Raw genomic sequence first — 26,484 nt, forward strand, 5'->3', positions numbered from 1 at the left:
AAATACATATTTTTACAGTTCAGGATAATATTTGTCGCATACCCCATGTCAATTTATTTATTATATTATAATAATTGAAGACAATAATAATTATTATTAGGTTTCATCACAAAAGCCAATATCACGTTGCAGTTAAGCCATTAAATAGGCTATGTTTTACTTTTGATTTGTAATAAATTATTATTGTTAACGAAAATAGTTGTACAGTCATCTGTTTAAGCAATGATGGTCGAAATAGCGGTTTCCTACATTTTTCAAACACAGGTTATGAGTTTTTTTCTTCCAAAGTAGATACATTCTGCAATAATATTATTTATTCGAATACATAGTATTATTGCTGACGGTACCTATATCGATTAGCAATACCTATAGCAATTCCTTACGTAGACAAACTATTAAACGTCAGAGTGATAGTTGGTACTTTAAAAATAAAAACAACGAGAAACCATCATATAATTTAGTAATATAGGTTAAAGTGTATATATATAAACCAACGGTGTTCCAATAAGCGGTCCTTTTTCTTGAGTGTGTAATTTAACAAGATAATTAAGAGGTAGTCAATGAATCTAGTTTATCACAAATTTTGTTTTTGTTTTGTTACGCCAAAGTAGTATAACTTCTAACGCGCGTACATAAGTACACACACCGATTTTTTTATGGTAATGCTTTTACAACGAACCAATTTATAACAACTTTCCATTTTCAAAATAGTACATAACAAAATAATCATAATTTTGAAGTGTTCCTTCGCTTCTAATGTTAATGTAGGTATCTACCGATACTTAAAAGTACGTTATAAACTAGGTATATTCTGTGCCAGTTGTACGTTTGCTATTTTTTAGTGAGTATGCATAGTGCCTAAAGATGATCAATAAACGATTCAAATGTAAAAGTACAATACAAATTTCTACTAAGCTTTGTAGAGGAAACAATAAGATTTTTTTTTAATTTCCTCTAATTCGGTACCTGTATTATTTCATAGGTAATTTTACAGTAAATTGTATTAGATTGCATATTACCTATACTACTATGAGTATTACTAGAAATAGTAATAAATACTATACCTATGTATGTACATAATAACTCGTCAAAAATATACATATTAGAAAAATATTTGCGCCGATCAGCAATTAAACCTTCACGCAACACATTACGGTCATTTACTTTATTAATTAATTAACGCTGTATTATGTGAGGACCAAATGCCGCATGTTTAATGCATGTGTGCTACCCGTGCTCTTGTATGGTTGTATGAAGTGGCATCTTACCTGTCGCCAAAGGTATCGGTTTTTAATCTTGGAGAATCGATGTCACCGCCAAATCTTTGGGGTACACTGACACGACCGCGTTGCAAACACTCGAAATCGTGAGCGGACAAGCCAGTTTTCGGCGACCAGCCTTATCACGACACTCGCTTCGCATGGCTTGGACATATGTTCTGGATAATGCCAGACAATGCGACACTCTGTACCCTTGTGTACACAGCTTCAAGGATACCCTCAACGTGGCCGATAGTATCTCACTCTACAAAAGCGATCTACGCGTCGTAGATATTACAAGCTAGGAGGCGTGAGATGTAGTAATGGACCGAGAGTAGTGACATAACCCTGTGCTTATCATATACTCCGATGCTGGAGCGTATCAGGGTGCGTTAAGAAAATAATGACAGACAAATGTAGGTGTAATACAATATAATTTTTTTAAATATGTATTATTGAAAGGAATTTAATTACAAAATATTATATACTAGTATAATAGGTATAGTATTAGGTACAAATATATTTGTCTCATTTATAATTAATAATAAGTAAGTTTTGCTGAATTGACTGACGACTGAATCGTTGGTATCCAAATTTGTTGAAACATCTTGCTTTCGTGGAATAAAATTATTTTATCAAGACAGATAGAATTTATTTTGAAAACGAAAACTCAGACACTGTTAATAATAAATTTATTAAAGCACACTTTCGAAAACCGAGAATTCGTTTAACTTTTGATTACTTATGTAAGACATTTAAGACACGATATTTCAATGAATTCCAAACGTAGTATGAAAACTGATTGAAAATTAATTGCGAATGGATAACCATAATTAATACCACTTATTTTATTACATTGGAATATTTCTAAATCAAATCGCGTAAGAATTTGCGAAATATTTTCATTAATTGAGAATTTATCTTCCCTCTGAAGTCTTCTGTGGCTCGGGTCATCAGCGGAACGCGCTTAATGAATAAATTATCCTGAGGTTGTTTTTGCTGAAATTCTTTGTATACATTATCATGAACATAGTAGATAGACTTTTACTTTAGGTCATACTATTTGATGGAGAATTAAAATATTGTGTTCAGTGATCTTTTTACTAATTCTATAAAACTGTATGAAAATTGAAAACAACAATAATTATTATAAAACATATTCTCGTAGACATAGAGGCCGTGAAGCTAAGATTTATAGGCTGACAGGGAATAAAAAAGGGAATGCGATAGGTTTAGGTTTACATGATCAGAGAGACAGCTGGATTGACTAAATAGTTACGTTCTGGGAAAGTTGGTAACTACGTGGCAAAGCAATGCTTGAGAAGAATAAAACCACCAAAGGATTGATTCTGGCTAGTGATGATGACATGAGGCCCATGAGAGTATTAGTTGAAAATACTTTTATCGGGATATTTGTAAGTGAAACTTTTTTACGCGCGATAGCGTGAATTCTATTAACATGTGAAATATAAAAAAAGCTCTTGAATTCTGTGGAATATTACCGATGCAATTCGCAATATTGCCAGTGTATGACTTTGGTATATATTCAAATAAAACTAAATTTTACTTTAGAAATATCGCTTTGTATTGAGTATTAATTGCACACTCAATTATGACAAAATCAGCCGCACAAAGATCAAGAGAGTACAATTCCTAAAAGTGGTTTGCACACGTATCCTTAAATCAGTGGCGAAGGGTGGTTTTTGGAAAGAATTAGGCTATGGAGATCTGCGAAAAAGAGTACACTTGTCAGGTATACTAACGAGAAATAAGAAGATAATAGGATATTACTACTATTGAATAGGTACACACTAATGACAATTAAACACTTAAACACTAAAAATCATTAGATACAATTTCATGATATTTTTAAAAACAATCCATATTTTTATTAATATGCCATAGAATTTTTTTTTTAATTATCTAATAATTATTAATTATTTTGCAAGACAACAATATCATATGTGAAGGTTTTAGGCTCTGCGATAGGAGCCTACCATATGTCATACAATTCGATAGACTGACTGTGGTTACGTGACGTCCATACGAAAAAATATCACAATTCCTTGAGAAATAATCCGACATGTATTTACTTCAAGACAGATGGCGCGCTGTGGTATATTTTTTTCAAAACTTTGCAGGTTGTTTTGTAATCTATATAATACATTCCAACATATTAAACGACACTTGTCATTAGTAAATTAAATCATTTGTATAGAATATAAAATAATAAAGTGATTATATAAATATGCAATTAATAAATATTTTTCTTAGACGGTAGGCTTTAAATAATCGCCTAGTTTGGAGTCTTCGCCACTGCCTTAAATATATATGAGATATGTAGATATAGCGAATAACAAATAAATTAATGCGAGGAATAATTATATCGTTTTCCGATAGTTTTATTTACCTACACTGAAAGCAGATTATGCGAAGAAATACTAATCAACTTAAGAGATTTTTCGTATGTATGTATGTATGTATGACAAGTTATAACAAATTGTGAGATAATATTACTATAATGCAAGGCTGTCACTCGACATACATTATGAATTATGGCATCCGTTGGGCATTCGTTAGGAATGAATGCCGACAATCTATCATCCCGCGAATGTAAAATGTAACATCGCCTGGTCGACTGTGAAAAGATATCAGGCGAAATGTTTCCGCTAATGGTGTTCTTTTGTGTTTACTTTTTTAAATGTTATAATTTAAATTTTAATAGAACGCTAACAACCTCGCTGTTTTAAGCTTCTATATTTTTACTGAGGGAGTCGTGAAAGTTATATCTGTACCAACAATTTTCTATAACAGTAGTCGTTGACATACAACTAAAAGTGAACAACTTCAAAAACATCATTTTACAGTAGAGCCATTTTTGTGTTTAGCAAGGTACTAAATCCTTCACTGCATGATTTTTGTTTTTGATTTTTTTTTTTTTGGTGTCAAAATGCCTTGTTGATGAAGGAAAAATAACTAAAAAAAACGGTTTGTGTACTTATGTACGCGCGTTAGAAGTTATGCGTCTTTAGCGTAACAAAACAAAATAAGCCGTTACCTGAGTCTGGATTAGGTTGATGAAAACGTACGCGATTTATCTGTGTCTCATATAGCACATGATAATTGTAATTTAATTATCGTATTGGACCAAAACTCATCTTTGCCATACAGCGGTTTGATTGAGATTGAGAAGTGCACATGATGAATTATTAATAAAAAATCAAATTTTAATATATTTTTTTAATTATTCACCAACTCAATATTCACAAAATTTATTTATTTATTGATATATAATTTTACTCATAAATAATGCTTACTTGATAATACTCAAATCTTGACACACAATCTTTACAATGAAAAATAAATATGCACTTCAATATAAATAAAGTTTTATGAATATAAATTAACAGTGTAGAATGTTAGTCTCAAGAAATTTGTTTATATTTATTATGACACAATATTTGTTATGTCTACAACACGTGCTCTTTACTTGGTTGTATTGAACGACTAACTAAATGACAGTATGTGCATGCGCATGTACCTTTAAGACTGAAATGAAAATAATCATAATAATAAATTATGTGTTACATCGGCGAGCGCAACTTGGTCACACGCCAAAAATATACTCTGATCTTTTTTCCCAAACGCACCAAAAAAAGTATAATTTTTTTTTTTCGAAAATTCCATTTAATTTTGTATTTTACTCCATGGTGTCGCAGATTTACGACATTTATTGGCTATATCGAAATAGTATAAAATGTGGCAAACGTGGGAAAATATGCAGTGAAGAGTTAAATGGTTTCATTATATTGTAAAGTTTTACATAACATTTTTTTTATATGTAATAGATATGATTAGGACAATTTTAATTTCTATTTTCAGAACTTTAGAAATATATTTACTTAATGAAAAAAAATATATAGTCACTTGATCAAGTTTACTTGTACTACAGACGTAGTTAATTAGGTAGTCATAGTAAACACTACCATAAGAAATACAACAAAAAAAAATCTTTGTTTTTAAGTACACGTCATATTAATTCAATTATTTAAGATATAAAACATTCAACTGTAATGTAATTAATAATAATAATGCAACAAAGAAAAGAATCATTTTGGCTCTACAAAAATCAAATACAAAGTAATTTAATAAACAAATATAGTTAAAATCACTTCTTACTTGGTTTTGACAAATTTCCCCCATTAATCTACATCTACGACCATACGACCCACAGCGCAGCGCGGAATACCAGACAATGGACCGCGTGGTAAAGCGTTCTGCCCGCCGCGATAAGCGCCGACGCCTGGATGACCTCATTCGGGATGCGGAATCTGCTGCCTGCAAGAATAATCCAAGTGCTCTCTTCCGCATCACCAGAGCAATTTGCGGTAAGAAACGTCCAGTGGTCACTGCATTACGCAACTCTGACGGAGTGACAGTCACCGAACCTGCAAAGGTCCAGGAGCTATGGCGCCAACATTTCAGTGATGTCCTGAATCGCCCACCTCCATTGCATCCCTTCGATATTCCGTCGGAGATCACCGCCCTCAGAATCACTACTGCATCGGGATTCTGCGAAGATCCTCCGACAACTGCTGAAGTTAAAGAGGCTGTCAAAAGATTGAAGCGCAGGAAAGCTCCTGGAGATGATGGCATCCATGCAGAATTTCTGCTCTGCGGACTGAGCGCTGTATTTCCGTCCTTGTGTGACCTTCTGCACGAGGTGTGGGAAAGGGAGCAGTGCCCCAAAGCCTGGAGGGATGGTACCGTTGTTACTCTGCACAAAAAGGGTAACCCACAAGACTGTAATAATTACAGAGGAATCACTCTCCTCAGCGTTCCCGGGAAGGTGTTGGCGCAGATTCTCCTGTACAGGATTAGAAGTCCCATGCTGGACGTTTTGCGTGCGCAGCAGAGTGGATTTGTCCCGGGGAAGTCCTGCTCAGAGCATATTTCAACTCTCCGAAGCCTTCTGCAACAGTACCAAGAGATGAATATACCTGTCGCCTGCTGCTTCGTGGACTATGAAAAGGCATTTGACAGTCCTCATCGTGAATCTCTGTGGCAAATTCTGCTAGGATATGGTGTCCCACGGAAACTGGTCGCCGTGATAAGTGCTCTCTACACCAATACAGAGTGTCGCGTGAGAGCAGCCGGAACATCCTCTGACCTCTTTGAAATCACGTCAGGAGTCAAGCAAGGATGTGTACTTGCGCCCTTTCTTTTTATCATCATGATGGATTTCATAATGCGTAAGACGGTTTGCCCCGACAGTGGGATACGCCTACATCATGATGACACAAGCGATCTATGCGAAGAAAGACTGTGCGACTTGGAGTATGCAGACGACGCAGTCGTGTTTGACTCGACGATCGAGAGGTTGGAGGTGACCGTGAACAGGCTAGCCGCGAACTCGATGCGTGTGGGTCTTCATCTGAATGCCGCTAAGACCAAATCCATGTGCAGTGCTGCTTGCATCGACGCCGACACTCCTCTGCGGGTTTCTGGTCTGCCCGTCGAGCTGGTGTCCAGATTCAAGTACTTGGGTGCCACGGTTGCCGATGATGGTGGTATTTCTAGTGAGCTTGGAATCCGCATGGGTGTGGCGGGCTCTGCGTTCAACCTACTTGGAGTCGCATGGAGGTCAAGGCTGTATTCTGTGAGGACCAAATGTCGTTTGTTTAACGCGTGCGTGCTACCTGTGCTCCTGTATGGCTGTGAGACATGGCATCTTACTAAGCTTCAAGAGTCTCGGCTTTTGAGCTTTGAGAATCGATGTCTCCGCAGAATCTTAGGGGTACATTGGTACGACCGCGTTACAAATATCCGAGTTCGTGAGCAGACACAACAGCCTTCGGTGATTGAAGTTATCACGAAGAGACGATTCACGTGGCTGGGACATGTATTCCGGATGCCGCCAAAAAGTGCAGCACTTCGTACCCTTGTGGCACAGCCTCAAGGGTTCCGTCGCCGTGGCCGGCCCTCCCTCACCCTGCAGCGATGCTACAAAAGCGACCTACGTGCTGCAGGTCTGACATGGCGGGAGGCACAGGAGTTAGCGATGGACCGAGGGAAGTGGCGCCAACTTGTGCTTGCCCTATGCCCCAATGTTGGGACGTGACAGGGTGAAAGAAGAAGAAGAAGAAGAATCTACATCTATGAGTCATTTTATAACCAAATTTTGTAACTTTATTGAGAGACAAAAGTTGGTACCTACGTCCAAATGTTTTTTTTTAAATGAAATTTTCACTTCAATTTTTCCAGTTAAAAATATGTGTTTTAAAGCAGATAGTCATTTTAGTATGTTTCCATGCTGTAAATCATCTGGGCATTTTTTCCAGACAACCGCAGCGTTAGTAAAATGTCAGATAGTCATTTAGTGCATTTTCACGAAAAATCCAGTTCGACACTTTTACTTCTATAACGACGTGGAATTCAAAGATTGCTCCGTGAACAATTATTAACAGGACGCCGACTATTTGAAAAAAAAATACATTGATATTATATTGGTTTTTGTGACTCTAGTATTTGTCCTTTATTTAATAATCCTTACCTCCTCGTATATTATTTTCGTAATAAGTGGTGAGCATTATTCTGGACTCAATAGTGTAATAACATTAGTTTTCTAAGGAAACAAAATCATCTCATTTAAAACGCGTTCACAATTATTATTATTTTGTATTTACCTATCTATCTATACTTTTTTAATATATTTAATAACTCATGTAGGTACCAATATTCGTCGCTAACTAATGAGTAGCTAACGAAAATAGTAACAGAAATTCATAATATTCACTTACGACACTTATAGCGCCTGTACACATACATAAATTTACTGGTAGCAATATCGTGTTAATTAAACTATTACGACAATCACCGTTTACTCACAAAAAGTAGTGACCACCTCGCCAATCCCATTCTTCAAGCATAATCGAACGCATTTGTTGTCGTTGAGTGGCGCTATTTGATAGGTTCGGGTAGGGTGTAAAAATCCGTAATTCTCAAAATGCCCTGTGTGGTGTAGTTCGTATTTCCCCCGGCAGATTCGCCATTATTGTTATATTGCGATGTGTATATATCGAACAAGTAAAGCAAGCAAAAGCCGCTGAACCTTTTTGATCCATGCATGTAGTCTTGCAACTTGCACAATAATACATGTTTACATTTATATTTTTTTAAGCAGGCTATTTACACTCTCGAATCCAGAGTCATATTATGATTGCAAGAGTTGAGGAAACAACATGTTAGTACCTACCTCACAAAGTCAACTTGCCATCTTTCTGCTGTGATGTATCAAATCCGTAAAAGCTTACCTGTAATATAAAAGAAAAAGAAATTAAGTACCTCGTTTCGTAGAGAATTGTTATTCTTGGAAGGATAAATTTTACAATTGACTTTAATAGCATAACATAAAACCTACAACCAACCCGATGTTCAAATAAAATGTGATGTTTTGTTCACCTAAAAGACACAAATAATGAGCTCTTTAAATGGACGTCCCTATTTATAACAAAAGAAGGAGAAAGAATTATTTAATTTTAATGTTTTTTTTATATTATGGTCCATGTTTTTGTTACATTATTTTTCATATTTTTTTAAATTTTATCGTGCGAAAATAAACATACTATATAATAAGTGTATCTAATACCTACCTACGAGTATTATATAAATCAAATTTTCATTTAAAAGCTTTGTTTTTTATTATATATATATATATCAAATATGTTTAGAATTTCAATCCATGCCATAATTATTAAATTCTTGTTGTTGAATTTATGTACTTGCAACCATACATAATATATGCAAAGATGTAAAGAAAGGCATAAATAGTGCATTTAGTAAACGTTGTTAGTCGTAAGAATTTGTTTTTATTGAACTAAAACTATAATTTACAAATGGTATTGGTTAGTTTTTAAAAATTAGTAATTAAACCCTGCATAAACCAGCCCATAATAGTTTTAGTATATTTTGGGCGATACGACAAAATTGTGCACACTTTTTCTTTCAACTTTTATTTGTTTTCGTTGAATTAAAAATACATATTGCGCACATTGTCGGTTCATTAAATTCATTAAGCTCTGCCTAAGCCAAACCATTCGAGATAAAAAAAATATTCTTCTATCTATTAAATATCAATAAAACTATGTATGATTAATTGCATAATTTTAGATATCTTATAGATGGACGAATATTTTTTCACTATTATCTATAATGGCTAGGTTTCGCAGGGTTTAATTATTGAACTTTTAAAACTAACCAACATCATCTATTCTGTAAATTGTAGTATTATTTCAGTGAAAACAAATACGTATGACTAACCAAGTTTAATTTGCACTATTTATAACAGATCTTAAAAAGCTACCTCCACCCTTCTCCACTGCCATGCATAACTGTCATTCTATGCATCTGGGCCTCAAGTTCGTGGCAGAGTCCATTTTCAGGTGAAGACACTAAATTTAATCTTCATTTAACAAATTAAATTTAGGTATAGTAATATGAATACTTAAATCCGACTTAAACCCTGTGTACGCCGTTGTCCTCAACGATGAATTGCTGTATCATGCCTCGGAAAGTTTTTAACGAATCTGTCATTCAGAGGCAGCCGTACGTTTAATTCAAATGAAAGATTCTCTTTGCAAAGCACACAGCGCGGCGCTGGAACAGTCTTTCACTAATGAGCGGTTTATTTACCCCTCCGCACTCGCACAAAATGTTTGTGGAATCTATTATGACGACAAGATGCCTGCGACAATATTTCTAGATTCCCACACATTATGAATTAATAATATCGTCTCTATGGGCCAAATTAACATTGGCAACGGTAGCTACATATAATCAGCATAATTTCCCTCTAAACGCAAATACTCGTATTATATAATAATATATATACATATGTGCTTAAACTTATAGGTATTGATAGCGACAGGTGAAGGATCCGTCATAATAGTGCACATTACACTATTTTAGTCATACGTATTTATTTTTATTGATCTAAGACTACAATAATTTACAGATGGTATTGGTTATTTTTTTTAAATCAATTTAACCCTGCCTAAATCAAACCATAATAGTTTTAGTATATTTTAGGGGATTATACAAAATTTTGCACACTTTTTCATTCATACTTATATGTTTTCATTGGATTAAGAATACATATTAGGGGAAGGGTGTACAAAATGGCATAGTGTTTAGTGTATTGAGAAAAAGAATATCAAAACATGTATTTTATTATAGAGCATGACTGTAAAGTAATACCGTTTTTTTTATATGTTGTCATTTTTTTAATAACAAAATATTACATACGTGATCGTAAAAAAAAAGAATCAATATTGTGAAGCTAAAAACAATTTTACCACAGGTGTACGAAATAGCATACCACATATATATTTGTCAAAAATAGAAAAAAAGAATATTTTTTAATAAAAATGACGTGTTTTACGGAGAACAAGCTTTGCAGAAAAATATTTTTGCTTTTTTATCTAAACCAGCACAATTAACATGTGCCCATTTTCCACATTTCATGAATCTTAGCCAAGTTTCTCCAGGTTTAGATATTGTGTACATCTCAGTGTACGTTCACAATAAGTAGGACCTTCTCATTCGGTGAGGCTTTAGATATTTTTGAAAACTCTCCAGCCCTTTGACAAATACTGGCCCGGTCATCTATATCCAGTATAATGACACACTGTGCCGTTTTACCCTACCATAGTGTATGCGATTTTACTCTAATCGGCGGATTTTGCAAATTCGTTAAAATAATGCAGTTTATACTTCAGTAATTGTGATAAATTTACTTCGAACATGGACACTAATAACGGCTACGAAAGCTGCTTTTTATATGTATATTTAATAATATAAAATACGTGTAATTTTACCTTTTGACGAAAAGCTGCAAAAATATTGTTATCGTTCAAAAATCTTTCCACTGCATGGATTTCTTGTATAGCTTTTTTATGTCAACTAAATATAGCTGAGCATGTAAATGACGTATCATGGATTGTTCATGAGCATGTTCAACCGCACCAGTTCAGCAGTAGAGCAAAATTTAATTTGGCTCCACTATGCCATTTTGTACACCTTTCCCCTACTTACACAATATATTGTTGATTCATTTTTTTTTTAATTCATTAAGTCCTGCCTAAACCAAACTATAATAGATAAAAATGTTATTCTATCTATAAAGTTATGTACGATTTAATTGCATAATTTTAGATACTTTATGGAGCGATGAGTATTTTTTCACTATATATTTATTTAAGAAAACAAAACATTGCGGACATAACAAATCTAAATTCACGACGTACACGACATGCGATTTACATTATGACAAATATTACCATCATCTCATTATTTGTTATGGCATAGTTTTCGCAGGGTTTATTTGAATTTAAAAAAAACTTAACAACGACATCTGTAAATTGTAGTATTATTTCAATGAAAACAAATACGTATGACTGACAAAGTTTAGTATGTACCATTTATGGTGGATCTTAACAACCTACCTCCACCTTTCGCCACTGATAGGTATATTACTCGTATATTACACGTATTATTAACATTTCTTCATGACCTTTTCGTAAACTTCATTGTATCTATGATTTATAAATTTATCAAATCATACATAATTTAGAACAACCTCAAAATCATACACATTTTTTTCAACCGGATGGTACATGAAGCCACATCCATCCCAATTCAGGTGGCCAGCTTTAAGGTACCCACTCTGATACTACTCGTACGGCAATTTCTTAGCAACTATGTACCTGGGGTAATAGTTTAATTTTCGGCAATATTGGCAACCATCTTTTGTAATTTAAACTGGATGCCACACATAATCCTGGATTTATCAATTTGTTGTGATGAAATTATTTTATTCAACGAATAATTTACAATATTTAAGAACGTACTTAATATTATTTTATTGAAAATACATCATTTTAAAACAATTTGAAACCCTAGAAAAAATCTTTTTGAAAAAATACAATACTAAGCAGACCCGAACCTGCGCTCCCTGGGATATGCGCCCATTTAATCTGACGACTAATCTGTGCGTGTTTTATAATGATTATGACTGCGATGAAGTTAACTAATGTTTTTACATTACTCTCTGTTTTAAAATTATGAATATTCAATAAAAGAATCGGTGTGTGTACTTATGTACGCGCTTTAGAAGTTATACTTCTTTGGCGTAACAAAACAAAAACAAAACTTGTGATAAATTAGATTCTTTGACTAGCTCTTAATTATCTTGTAAAATTACACACTCAAGAAAAAAGACCGCTTATTGGAACGCCGTTTGTTTATTTCTATACACTTTAACTTATATTACTAAATTATATAATGGTTTCTCGTTGTTTTTATTTTTAAAGTACCAACTGTCACTCTGATGTTTAATAGTTTGTTTACGTAAGGAATTGCTATAGGTATTGCTAATCGATATAGGTACCGTCAGCAATAATATTATGTATGCGAATAAATAATATTATTGCAGAATGTACCTACTTTGAAAGAAAAAAACTCATAACCTGTGTTGTTTGAAAAATGTAGGAAACCGCTATTTCGACCATCATTGCTTAAACACAATTTTCGTTAACAATAATAATTTATTACAAATCAAAAGTAAAACATAGCCTATTTAATGGTTTAACTGCAACGTGATATTGGCTTTGTGATGAAACCTAATAATCTCCTATATATTATTATCCTAAGAGATTTTGGAAAATACACCAACAGCTCATTTAAGCGACATTTTATTGTTATTTCTACATCTTCACTTCGAAATGTGCGCTACCGATTGAATTGAACACATTTCAGAAATTTTCCATGATTTTACATGTACGTGACGTTTATATCCGATATTTTTTTACATACCGTATACAATCGCCATATTTACTGTTTACGCCTCACAGAATGACGTCTTCGTCGCTTAAGACCTTCTAATGCTTTGTTTGACAAACGAAATCGATTATTTTTATTCAAATATCGTAATGTAGGCATTGGCGCACTTTTTTCCGGTGAAAAAAACCATAATCTTGGTACAATTCACTACGTATAATATCTTCTGACAGCGGCGTACGCCACTGTCCGCCATTTCATAGATAACGTGATATTCCAAATTTAATTTTTTTAAACCAACCACAAACCAAACAAAAAGTACCAACTGTCACTCTGACGTTTAATCGTTTGTTTACGTAAGGAATTGCGAATTGCCGACAATAATAAATTCACTGCCTAGGCAACGTATAATCGTCACGATTGCAGTACCATACCAAGGCGTAAAGGTAGTGCGTTCGGCTGATAACCGAACAATCGATGGTTAGAATCCAATCGAGTGCGTTTTTTCATGTGAAAAAATAAATTATGTATTACATGTCACACGCCAAAAATATACTCTGATCTGATATCCCAAACGCGCCAAAAGAAGTATAACTTCAGAAATGAGTTTATTAAATTATTAGCTTATTAAAAAATAATTTTGTTCTTCTGCATTATAAACATTTGTATAAATTAATTAAAATGAGTCATTTTTATGAAATTATAATATTTATATTATAAACGACTTTTTTTAAATTATATTATTCTACATTCAATTTTATCTTTCTTTTAAGCGTTATTACGACTCGGAGAATTAAAAAAAACTGAAATTCATTCATCAGGATTCAAGCAATGATACAACAATATTGTTACACTGTTGAAGGCGTAATTAAATTCAATGTTGCCAGAAGAAAACTCATTTGCGAAGAAAAATGTTACATTTTAATTTGACACCTGAATAACAAAAGAAAACTTACGTAGAGACTTTGTAATAAAAATTCATTTAATATTGTTTGCGTTTTTATTAAATTTGAAATAAGCCCCAAAAGGTGGCAACGTATTTACTCGCCCATTTGTTTGAATTTTTCATAAAAAATGTTACAACAAAACACGATGTATGATAAAAAAAATAATCGATGGAATAATAATTATTAGTTACAAATTAGGAATAATAATTTATCGGATTTTACCACGTTTTTATTAGCTCGTATTCTCGTTTGTCCGGTACAGATTTTTTCTTGTTTGCCTAAGATTTGTATTGGACGATTGAAGATTTTTAACTAACTTTCCGATTAGCTAGACTTTTGAAACTTTTAGAATATATCAGAACACGACGACAATGCATTCTTTTAATACTTTTGACTATAATTTAGCAGAATTGAATTATTTTCAGTTAATTCTGTTTTGTATGTTTCGGAAAAAAATCGTTCAAAGTAATAGTCACTTTTATTGGTTGCTAAGGGGGTCCTAGCAACTAAATTATTAATATATACAAGCGTTACTATGGAAATCAATATGAAATGTCAAAATAACATTTCAGTATTCTTTATTTATTCAGTTCAGACATTCAGACAGACATTTCAGTATTTCTATCAAGTTCCAAAAAAAGTTTTTATTAATACATATAATTGTCAAGTTTATATTATGATTCAACAGAAAATTTAAAAACGTGGTATATAAAAAGTTCTTTTTATCTTGTAACAATTATTTTATTTAGATGAGTCTCAGTGCATTAAAATATATTGTGCTTATAATGCCAAGGCATTGGAAAAATTTAGTTTTATTTTTTTTTGAGATGCCAAAACAGAAATAATCAACTTGTTTAGGGGTGTAGCTACTACTTCATTATGTGTGTAAGGTAACCTAACAACGTTTGATAGACATCGAGTCTAATCAGCCGGGGTTTCAAAGGGTATACATTGACTTGTGAATTAACTCGAGTCATCGCCATTATTGATCCGCTGTGAAAGCCTCATAGGTGAGCACCCGTATTTACAACTGAAAAAAGCTTGCGAAACCAACCCGAAGATTTCCCATTCCTCTCAGTCAACGGTCTTTGCAACGTTGCCATGCATTTCTACCACGTTGAAGTATTTCATTAAACAAGAGGTCTTTTGGGTGGCCCTTTGGCAACTATGTCCCCTTGAACAACTTAATTTGTATTTTGGTTATCACGTCTACGTTGTCATTTGATTTGATTGGCGAAATGTGTAAGTTTGCATTATCTTGTACGATCTCTCACCTATTGGTTCCTTGTCTTATTATATATTGTCAATATTATTTTATATTATGTATATGTGGGCATTGTAATTTGCACATGCAATTGTGGCACAGTTCTTTTAAGGCGTCCAAATGAACTCCACCCTCACTAAGTTAGTCGGACAAAATAAATAATGTGAGGCATGTTTCTTTCCTATAACAATACAATTGACGTCAAACATATTGGGTATAAATCTACACTGATTTAACTGGGCCACGTTGATGAGAATCTTTTTTAGATCGCAAAAGAAGTTCATCGTTCATTTTGTCTGTGAGAATTTTCAATATTTATTGTGAAAATCCGAATCCATCACTCGGAATATCGAAAGAACTGATAAAAAAAGAATTGAATGACAGACTTACAACAAACACTGACACAATAAAAAATAGGTAGGTAGGTACTTAAGGGTCGAAACGGGCCGGGCCACGTAGGTCAAAACAGAGATTTTATGGTATTTTCAGAGTATAAGCCTGTACATTCCTTAAAAGTTGTATAATATTATTTTAAAACATTATTATTTCTTTTAAACATTTGATGACTGCATAAAGTATTTTTATTACCTGAAATAATATTTTTTTAAACCTCTCGATCTAATGGTTTAAAATATAGTTATATTTCAGTACACATGGATGTACAGAAATTCCCTGATAGGTACTTTCACTTTTTTTAATTATTAATTTTTCAACACATTCATAAAATGTTATTTTATTTTATCAGAAAATAACATTGGAATTGCATTCATATATGTTTACAAAGGCGTTATAATTAATTCGACTAGAAAAACATCTAAAAACAAACTAAATGAATTATCAACGAATATTATCAATGAAGTTAAATCTTCGTAATTTGTATTCTACTTCTTTAAATATAAAAAAGGTTTTTAATCAAAAAAAAAAATTAATTATGTATTATATGTTTTTTAATTCGCGTAAATGATTATGCTTTATTTAGTTCAATAAAAAAAATTAAAACCATTTTTTCATTGTCTTAATTTTTCAAAATTAAAACAATACACAAATCGGCCATATTACAATAATATTCCACTATTACCCAGTTCCTGTACAACATTATGCGTATTGTGAATAGCTACATCGTAATAAAATTCTCTAAATATCATCAGTATATTACAGATTTTTTAATCCATATAATTATCTAAAATGATAATAACTGTCTATATTTTTAAGATAAAATTACCTTCTTGATATTTTTGTGCGATGGTTTGAGTAGCTCTAAATCAAAATATAGATATTATATGAACATGATATTCAAGAAGGTATACGATTCTGTGGCGCTCAAATGCATTTATTTATAATGTTCTATATTTAAAATATTATAATAACATATCTTTCATTTGTTGATACATTTATCTCCTTGATTTCTAAGCACTGAATACATTGAAACTAAACCAAAAAATATTGGGAGAAGATAAAATGCATGTTTTCGCATAAAAAAAAATTATGAACAGTTTTTGTAGTGTTTGTAAACACCCCCGTACACTTAAGGGCAGACGTGCTGGGTATAATATAAAGGATAATAAGGCTTCAAAATTTATTTTCTACAACGTTTAAGGTATGTCCAGGATCATGCTTTGAAAATAGAATAAACACTCCATTTTGACCTACGCTGAGCATGTCCCCCCTTAAATACGCTTACCCAGAATATTATTATTGATAAGGTAGGGGGTTTTTACAAACACTTCAACTGTTCATAATTTTTAATTAACTATTTCTTTTATTCAACGAATAATTCACAAGATTTAAGATTGTACCATTCTATTTATTGAACATATATAATTTTGAAAAAGAGGATAATGCTCGGACGGGCGTAAGCCCAGGTTATTCAGGGCTCGATTTCTTGTCGGGGTGGCATACTTTTTACAACAAGTTTTTTTCTATTGGTTATAATATACTTTCTCAGAAGCGTTTTTCTAAATTATGTATGTTCGTAAATTGTTTATTATATTTTTTTATGTTGATCCTTGACTTAATAGGTAGGTGATAAAGTTTTTACCTACTTTATTATATTGATTTGTTATATTAGTTAGAGTTAATAGTATTCGTTGTCAGTATGTATTTGCCTTTGGTCAGTGTACACAGTGCCTGAAGATGCCGAAAGGCGAAACCCGAGTCGCAAAAACGACTCAAATAGAATAGTATAAAACTTAAATCCATTAGATTTTAGATAAATATGTTACTATTTTTGAAAAATTCGCTGTCTGGATTTTCTTGATATTTTGATCCGATGACAAAAAATGAGTAAATAGCTTTAACAATTCAAAAAAATAAAACACGGTTCACACGGTTGTATTGTTAATAATAGAATTATAAAGTCACTGAGAGTCATCGCTCACCCCCCCCCAAACAAAAATCTAGCGCAGAGTGACAAAGTAAAATGAAAATTTTCAGCTGCCCACTTCGCCTGCTTTGCAATATGGCGCTAAAACTGCTCGGTGAAAGATGCCATTACACGGGTTTGTCTGATTTACAAAAAAACGCATTCTCTTTCGTTTCTATGTTTCACTTTGCAATGTTGTCATCAGTTTGATCCTAAATAGAGCAGTAGGTACTGTCACCAGATGAAGAGATCAACTTTCCGCCACTATGGGATTTATGTTTTATGATTTTTCAAAGTGTTTATAAATTGTATTTGAAAAAGTTGTTATTTGCTTATCTACTTGATGACGTGCTTTCTATCTATAGTATAATGATCCATACTTATTTATTGAAAGACGCAAATATATGATTGTAAATTTTCATCCGTTATTCTGCTTCTAAGTTAATTTTTATTTTGGTTCATAGATGAGAATGTTTGTTCGCATATATATGTAGAACCAAAGATTGTGAGAATACCAAAAGCTAGTTCTTTTAGGCAAACTATTCCATATACCAAATATTATTGTTTCTATTTTAGGCAGTTTTTTTATAGCTGTCCACTTGTGCTGATAAATCAAATTTGATTTCTCTCATTCAAGATTTTTCAAGCTGCTGGTCAGATCTGTGAATTTTTGTTCCTCCACAGTTCCTTGCTTTTTAAATCTAATAACTGCAACTGGAGTGAACCAGCATCTGTGTCAAATGGTGTCATGTTAGTTTGTTCGACGGCTCTATCTCATAATCTACGCGTACGGCTCCCGAGCCGCTTCTGTCGACCCCTGCACTAAACTAAACTATGTGTATCACGAGGTGTAATAATTTTAATTTTTAAATTTTGTAAGATTGACTTTAAACTGAAAACATATTATGTGTTGCCTTATTATTGATTTAACCACGTAATAATCAATTATTAAGAGAATATGTTTCGTAATCTCGTCACTAGATGCGCCTAGTGCGTATTATAGTTGTTAACGTTGGAAACCGAGGGAAAACGGTGCAATCTCAGTTCTCTGATAACTGGTTTGTTGGACGGTAGCAAAAATGGATAGGTATCGGGCAAGAATATTGAGGGACCACAAATGGCCATACAATTATTCTTATTTTAGTGGAGCGTTGAACTTGCGTATAAATGAGCCATGATTACCGCAAACCTTTGGCCGCGGGCGTCGCCATACACAATATTATAATCCCACTAATGTATTCCATCAGTGATGAATTGGATACCACATACATATTATATGATATAATTTTCAATTCTTTTTGAATAAACAAATACTCGATAGTGATTACTGATTACAGTGATTACGAACTAAATAAATCGCGTATTTCATATTGTTTCCGATGCATAAAGTGTTAAGTGTTCACTTTCATTGCTTACTTCTTTATTAATACTTTGGACGATATGTCTGAGAAGAATTCTACAGTTTTTTGGACATATTGTCAGGCGCGGACCAGACAACCTGGAGAGACTGGTGGTTTTGGGTAGCCTCCAGGGAAGGCGAAGCAGAAGAAGAGCGTCTGCGTGATGGAGCGACCAAGTGAAAGAGCTGACTTGGGGCACCATCCATTCTGTCCTGAGAGAAGCGGACGATCGAGAAGGAAGGAAAGTCTTGGTCGCTCAAAGGATGGCGAAATTTAAATGTGGTCACGATCCTCAGCCATGAGTGCACGACCAAGAAGAAGAGAATACTTTGGACGCTGAAGACGCACCTTGCGCGTAATTACCAGGCGGCCGATCGATGTAATTAACGTGCATTTCAAAGGTGGTAAATAAAAAAAATTATCTAGTCAGCAGCGAATTATTAATCAAGCCGAAATCAGCCGCATATCACGAACAAAATCAATTTCAATCAATAATGTTTATTTCATAAAATTTCAGTTAGATACCATTAGTCAATTATTGTTCCATTTTTAGATTATGAATCGATTTAAATATATTAGAATAAGTAGGTATTTTTAAGTATTTAAGCAAAATTTCTTAGAACCTTAGTTTTCTGAAAAGACATTTTTCTGCCGCAAATATAAAGGAATCACATTTTTAAGAACAATATCATTTCTAGTGCCAGCTATTTCAAGATAACTTTTCTGTTTCTGTTTATTGATTGATCAATTTTTAGGAATATTTTCGTCAATATTATCATCATATGCTTTTCTATAATATATAGTAGGTATCTACTTACTGAAAATTTTCATATTTCTTTATGAAGTCAAAAAATATAGCTTTATCAATAAATAATTCATTATATTAATTTATCGGCAGTAATAGCTTCCCTTGTATTTAATGCTGAACAACTAGACTGTAAAGAAATTTGACCCGCATGCCATTTGTTGGATATCTCTGCTGTAGAACTTATTTTATAAACTATTTTGGCATCTGTCAAATCCTCGTGTTTTGTGTACGTATTAAAACAATAAGATGAAAAAGACCTAACCGTTGTGTTATGTCATTTTACACGATGTAACGCGACGGGTAACTACGCTTGTTAAAAAACCATTACTAATCATAATACCATTAATACCTACCTGTACATGGCATCAAACGGTATGAGCAATTCAACAAAATCATTTAAATCTCGCCGCACACCACAATTACTATGTACCGTTGCCATTTTTTCTTTTTCAAAAAATCAAATGATTATTATTTCAGTGGGTCGAAATGTTAATAATACTAACATGCTGTAGTGACCACCGCATTGCGTTTCGTGGGTTATTTGGCTTATCGCAAAATCAAATAGTAGTAGTCAGCCTATGGTAGTGGTCATTTTTCTACATGTGAACCGATAGTAAAAATACAGTTGAATTTTGTATTGAATTTTGCGCACACATCAATAATATTATCTGATTGGAAAATTGATGTCCAACACTTAAATCACGGGATTGATTTTAGTCGATTGCACCATATGCCTATAGGCATGGCCCCTCTACCTATCGCTAAGCTTAAAAGCAGTCTGACGTTCTACAGTGGCGTTTTCCAAATGGTTTTCGAGGTCAAATAAAATTTAGTGCAGATTTTTTAACACACAACAAAAATTGCACAACCATATATTTTAAAATGTGAATAAACTTGAAGTAAAATAGCGCCGAAGGTGACTTTTTTACTACTTATTAGAGCAAATTTAAGATGTGTGTTTATCTCATTTATCTGGTCGACCGCCACGCCGGGCTCCTCTTCTGCCCGGGCCTTAGGCTAGAGCCCTGTCAGCCCCCTTACTTTATATTATTATAATATAATCATTATTATTTGTAGGATGTTTATCACATTTTAATGGTCAAAGACATATCTTATAATCAATATCTTTAGAATTATCTTCAAATGTGTTAATCGTGCCCATTTTTTGAATAATAAAATGCCTAATTCTTGTAAAATTTGGGATCACAGAGATTATAAAATATATTTTTTATCGTAAATATTTCACTATATAATGTTAACATTAATTTTAACAATGGTTTTTTTAAATGCGTTTAAAAATAAACAAATCTAATAAATCTTAACACCACTGCACATGGATGTACTGAAAAAATATGACTATATTCTAAAACATTAGATCGAGAGGTTTAAAAGAATACTATTTTATGTAATAAAAATACCTTATGCAGTCATAAAATGTTTAAAATAAATATAAAGGATAATAAGGCTTCAAAATTATATAAATAAATTATCCACAACGTTTAAGTAATGTCCAGGGTTATGCTCTGAAAATACCATAAATCTCCATTTTGACTAACGTCACTTTACCCAAAAAACTAACCATCAACATGTGTAATATTAATTATGTATTCTTAATTCAACGAAAACAAATAAGTATGAATTTAAAGTGTATTCAATCTGGCGGATCGCCCAAAGATACCAAAACTATTATTGTTTGGTTTCGGCATGGTTTAATTGATTTTTTTTAAATTAATCAACTCCATTCGTAAATTTTAGTTTTAGTTACATACAAACAAATACGTATGACTGAAAAAGTTTATTGTGCACTATGTATGTAGAATCTTAACAGCCTACCTCCACCCTTCGCCACTTTTTTCTACTTACCTTATTATAATAATATAAGATTACAATGCCGAACCAAAGCTTGGTTTTCATTATTATAAAATATTATAAGGAAAGGACGATGGTAAGTGTACAATATTGTGTATGAGAGCACGTATGCAGCAAAATGTTGCACGCTTTCGTCGAAAAAGATTGCGCGAGGCGCCTGCACGTCCGCGTGAAATTGCGGCACGGGGAACGCGCGCGCGCACCGCAATTTTCAGACGCCACGATGAATACTGGAACTTGGGGTGTAGTTAAAATACCCTACAACACTGAACTTCGTATTTTTTTACAAAACAACCTTAAGTTTGTACATTCACTAGGTAGGTAGTCATAATTCCTAATTCCTATGATGAATACAAACAGGGGGGATTTTCGTTGACGCAAATGACACAACGGCTTCGTCTAAAAAATTAAAAAGCAGTCATACGTCAGCTGAATGCAGAACTATTCTAACTCACATTTGAAATATTTTACAGAATAGTTTTTTGAAACAGCCAACTTCAGTTATTTATTATTTATATAGACAAATGTATGCACCATTATTTTCATCAATAATCCTACTAAAATATGATGCGTACATTTTATCCATAAAGATAATAAATAATTTCAGTTGTTTCAAAAAACTCTCTCCTCAAAAAAATTAAATGTACCTAACTTTGAATAGTTCTGCGTTCAGTTATTGCAATTATTAAATTATTCAAAAATCTTTTTTCCCCCCCATAAATGTATGTTTTTTAATAATATATATTTAGATTTCACAACATAAACACTCAGCTATCATTCAACAATGTTAGAATTAGAGATGTCTCGTGGGAGTATGCAGATCATACGTTGCTAAGAGAAATCGAAGTCTGAAATATAATTAAATGCGACTAAAAATCATGTAGGTATGTTTAAATTATACACAATAAAAATAATAAATCGTTCAAATACATTTATTATACAGATTTACTTTTTTGCGATTCAACCTTTCATACGTAACTCATAATAGAATACTAATTAATATACAGCTGATATGTCAATAATGTGGTAACGCGTGGAATATGAATTCTGATTCTTCAAACTACGATAAAAACGTTTTGGAACTGCTATCAAGTGTTATTAAATTTCATATAAATCTCTCGACTTGGGTCGAAACTCTTTTTAAAATACAGATAAAAACACATTAAGATTCTTTAATAGTCTTAAGCTTCATACGCCTTCTAGGAAGCAGTAATAATTTTATTATTGTGATTTATTATTTTCTTTACGACCACAATAAGATGTACATAGTAATAACAGATTTCCGATAGCTGGTTACCTTCTATACTAAACAGTCAGTGACATGAGGTGGAATTTCAATACAATATGTGTGACGTATTGAAAATAACTGTCAACTATTTATATGTAATATACTACACCAGTACACCGTCAAACGTTTTTTTTAATTAAAATAATACAGCTGATGTGTAAATGATAGATAATACACGGTTCATGGCCCCGACAAAAAGGGGGCTGACAGGGCTCTAGCCTGGGGGCCCGGACTAAGGAAGGGCCCGGCGTGGCGAATCGACCAGATAAGTGATTTAAAGACAAATTTTCTCGAATAGTAAAAAAAGTCGCCTGCGGTCGCGATTTATCTTCATTATTATTATTATTTAAAATTATGTGGTTGTACGATACAATTTTTAATTGTATATCGATACTCGACAAGACCATAATTCAAATAGTTGAATTCAAATATACAAAAAACACTAAATATATGTACACATTAATTTTACCGCGTACACCATTTGAAAAACGCTACTATAGAGTAACAACAGGTACAAAACGTCCGCAAGGTAGACCTAGAGGGCGATAGATTGATGAAATTATGTGGAAGTAGGTGGCAACGCAATGCATAGGACCGAGAGAAGTGGAATCAGCTTGGAGATGCCCTCATCCAGCAGTGGATAGATTCAGGCTGATGGTGATGATGAGTCAAGCTGTTCACACTAAACTTTGAATAATGTCAACGACCTTGCAATATTTTAAATAAATAAAAAAGCTCCACCCTCCCGCAAAGCAGATGGGTGAGCGCTGATGTTGCGGACACTCCGATAAAACTGGTTTTTTTTTCTTCGCGTCAAATTATATCAGGGAACGAAAATTTCGGGGGTGGATGTTCCTGATTATGGGGCAATTTGCGGAAGGCTGATGATGACTTACTTAACACAAAAAGCACGACATGTAGGTACAGGATAATGATTATTAACGGCCGCCCAAGACATTCATTGTATGACTTGTGGAAGTATTTTAGCTACAATTTTCGAAATGAGAAAAAGTAACATCGTATCATAATACCGGCACCCGTAGCTTAGCGGTAGTGTTTCACGTCAGTAATATAATACCTATAATGGAAATGTTTATGGTTCGAATACCGGCAGAAAAATTATATTCATTTTTATTCTCCTTCTTTCTGTAACATATCCGTTAAGCCGCGTTGACACGGTCCAAGTACGATCCAAGTAAACTTGGATATGAATAATTAGTATGAAGATGTCTCATCCAAGTGACAGCTTCATACTATTTATTCATATCCAAGTAAACTTGGATGGCACTCATATGTGACATCTTCATAATAATTATTCCTATCCAAGCTACTTGGACCGCGTCCTACTCATCCAAGTTAACTTGGATAGGAATAAATAGTATGGAGCTGTCACTTGGATAGAAATAAATAGTATGAAGCTGTCACTTGAATGAGACATCTTCATACTAATTATTCCTATCCAAGTCTACTTATCGATCGTACTTGGACCGTGTCAACGCGGCTTTATCGACGATGATTTTCGGCATTTTTTCTGTGTCTGCTGATTTTTTCTAAACTGGGAGAAGTGCTGAAATTAATCAGCTAATAGCGTGTTTTGTAGTGCATGGCTTGCATATATTTACATTAAACATATTATTAATATGTATTGCGGTATGTCGTTTCAAGTGTTATAGCTACAGTCATGTACACATAATATAAATAATGACAATTTATCGATTGCAAATAATCAATGTGCTTACTATTAATAAAACAATATAATTCATTCATAATAAATCCAAGTTTCAAGGTTTATCTTGACAATATCTGCAAATTTAATAATTTATTGAATTGAATGAGTGAATCAAAAAGTAGGTTAAAATTTTTGCTTTTTTTTTTAAATATTATACATGATATTATAACAGTGTAAATTCTCTATAAATGATTCGGCAATGTGAAATGACTTCTTATTTAAACATCAGTCTAAGCCCCATTTTAGACGGGATACCGGTGTCGCGGTCGTATATAATAATAGGAGGCCTTTGTATTTGAATAAAGGGGCTTTTGTATTATGTTTATGAACGCCCCAGAGCTAATAAGTCAAATCATAATTTCGCGTTATAAATTAAACATAAAACTGACTGCGACAATAAAAACAAGTGTATCGGCGGCTTGAGAATGTAGCAGCCGATGGAAAAGTGTACCGAACACGCTTTGACTCATTAGTTCGGGGCGTTCATAAACATAATACAAAAGCCCCTTTACCCCCGTTTCAGACGGGACACCGGTATCGCGCTCGTATATAATAAGGAGGCCTTTGTATTCTAATAAATGGGCCTTTGTATTATGTTTATGTACGCCCAGAGCTAATGAGTCAACGCATAATTTCGCGATATAAATTGAAACATAAAACTGGCTGGGGTCATAAAAAATGTGTATCGGCGGCTTGAGAATGTAGCAGCCGACGGAAAAGTGTACCGAACACGCTTTGACTCATTAGCTCGGGGCGTTCATAAACATAATACAAATGCCCTTTTATTCAAATACAAAGGCTTCCTTATTATATACGAGCGCGACACCGGTGTCCCGTCTGAAACGGGCCTTATTCGAATACAAAGCCCTCATATATTATATACGAGCGCGACACCGGTGTATCGTCTGAAACGGCTCTAAGTATAATCCATTTTTTCAGATTATGATTCATATGCTGTTTGGCTCCGTGGATATAAAATGTGCATATTTTTAAGGTGTCTTTTAATAAGACGCGAATACTTAATTATAAGAACGGTACTTCATAGAAAATTCTTGGATAAAAATCACTTGTCCAAGAATATTATTATCCACACATACGCTGATCTCAATAAAAGTATTCTTAACGATGGTTTTAATTTGTATATAAGTAGGTGTGCCTAATAAGATATTGTTGGAAGTAGGTACTCCTTATGTGAATGTACCAACACGAGGTGCTCTTAATTATCGTATCGGAGCTGGAGTCTCCTGAAGCAATATCCTATGCCCTCGCTTATTAATCATTATAAGTTACAACTAAGCGTGATTTTTATTTAATCTTTAATAGTATTAGTTGAGATTTTGTGGACTGTAACTTTAAAGTATGCTTGTAGATTCCGGATCTGGGGAGGGCATATACACGCGAATTGATCCAGGCACTGACCTTTGTTGTTGCGAGGGCTGACGCACGCTGAAACTGATCCCGGGGCATGCAGTCACGCACTATCAGGTAAATAGTTTTGGAGTGTCACTCTCACTGTTACACTTAGGTTAATATTGATGATGGTGACGTTTGTATGAATGATCAGATACCCTGTGCCGGTAACGCGGCTTAAATAAATGTTCTGAATTACTGAGCTCGTACGGAGACTCGTATTGAGTTCTTGCTTAAACGACCGCCACACTGTAACAAATTGACTCATTCATTGTCTACTAATAACTGACTGTAATTGAATCACGGTCTATTG

General features: G+C 33.5%; 1 protein-coding gene across 1 annotated transcript; it reads left to right on the plus strand.

Moving 5' to 3' along the window:
• The first annotated feature begins 5,514 nt into the window (after positions 1 to 5,514).
• On the plus strand, positions 5,515 to 18,333 carry LOC147079910 (uncharacterized). Its single transcript, XM_085945893.1, has 2 exons — positions 5,515 to 6,022; positions 18,305 to 18,333. The coding sequence occupies exons 1-2, from the start codon at positions 5,515 to 5,517 to the stop codon at positions 18,331 to 18,333; spliced, it is 537 nt and encodes a 178-aa protein (XP_085802019.1).
• The last annotated feature ends 8,151 nt before the right edge of the window (positions 18,334 to 26,484 follow it).

The sequence above is a fragment of the Rhyacophila brunnea genome, unplaced genomic scaffold, assembly GCF_057557595.1.
Source record: "Rhyacophila brunnea isolate RB1 unplaced genomic scaffold, BYU_Rbru_1.0 scaffold_1, whole genome shotgun sequence".
NCBI classification, from domain to species: Eukaryota; Metazoa; Arthropoda; class Insecta; order Trichoptera; family Rhyacophilidae; genus Rhyacophila; species Rhyacophila brunnea.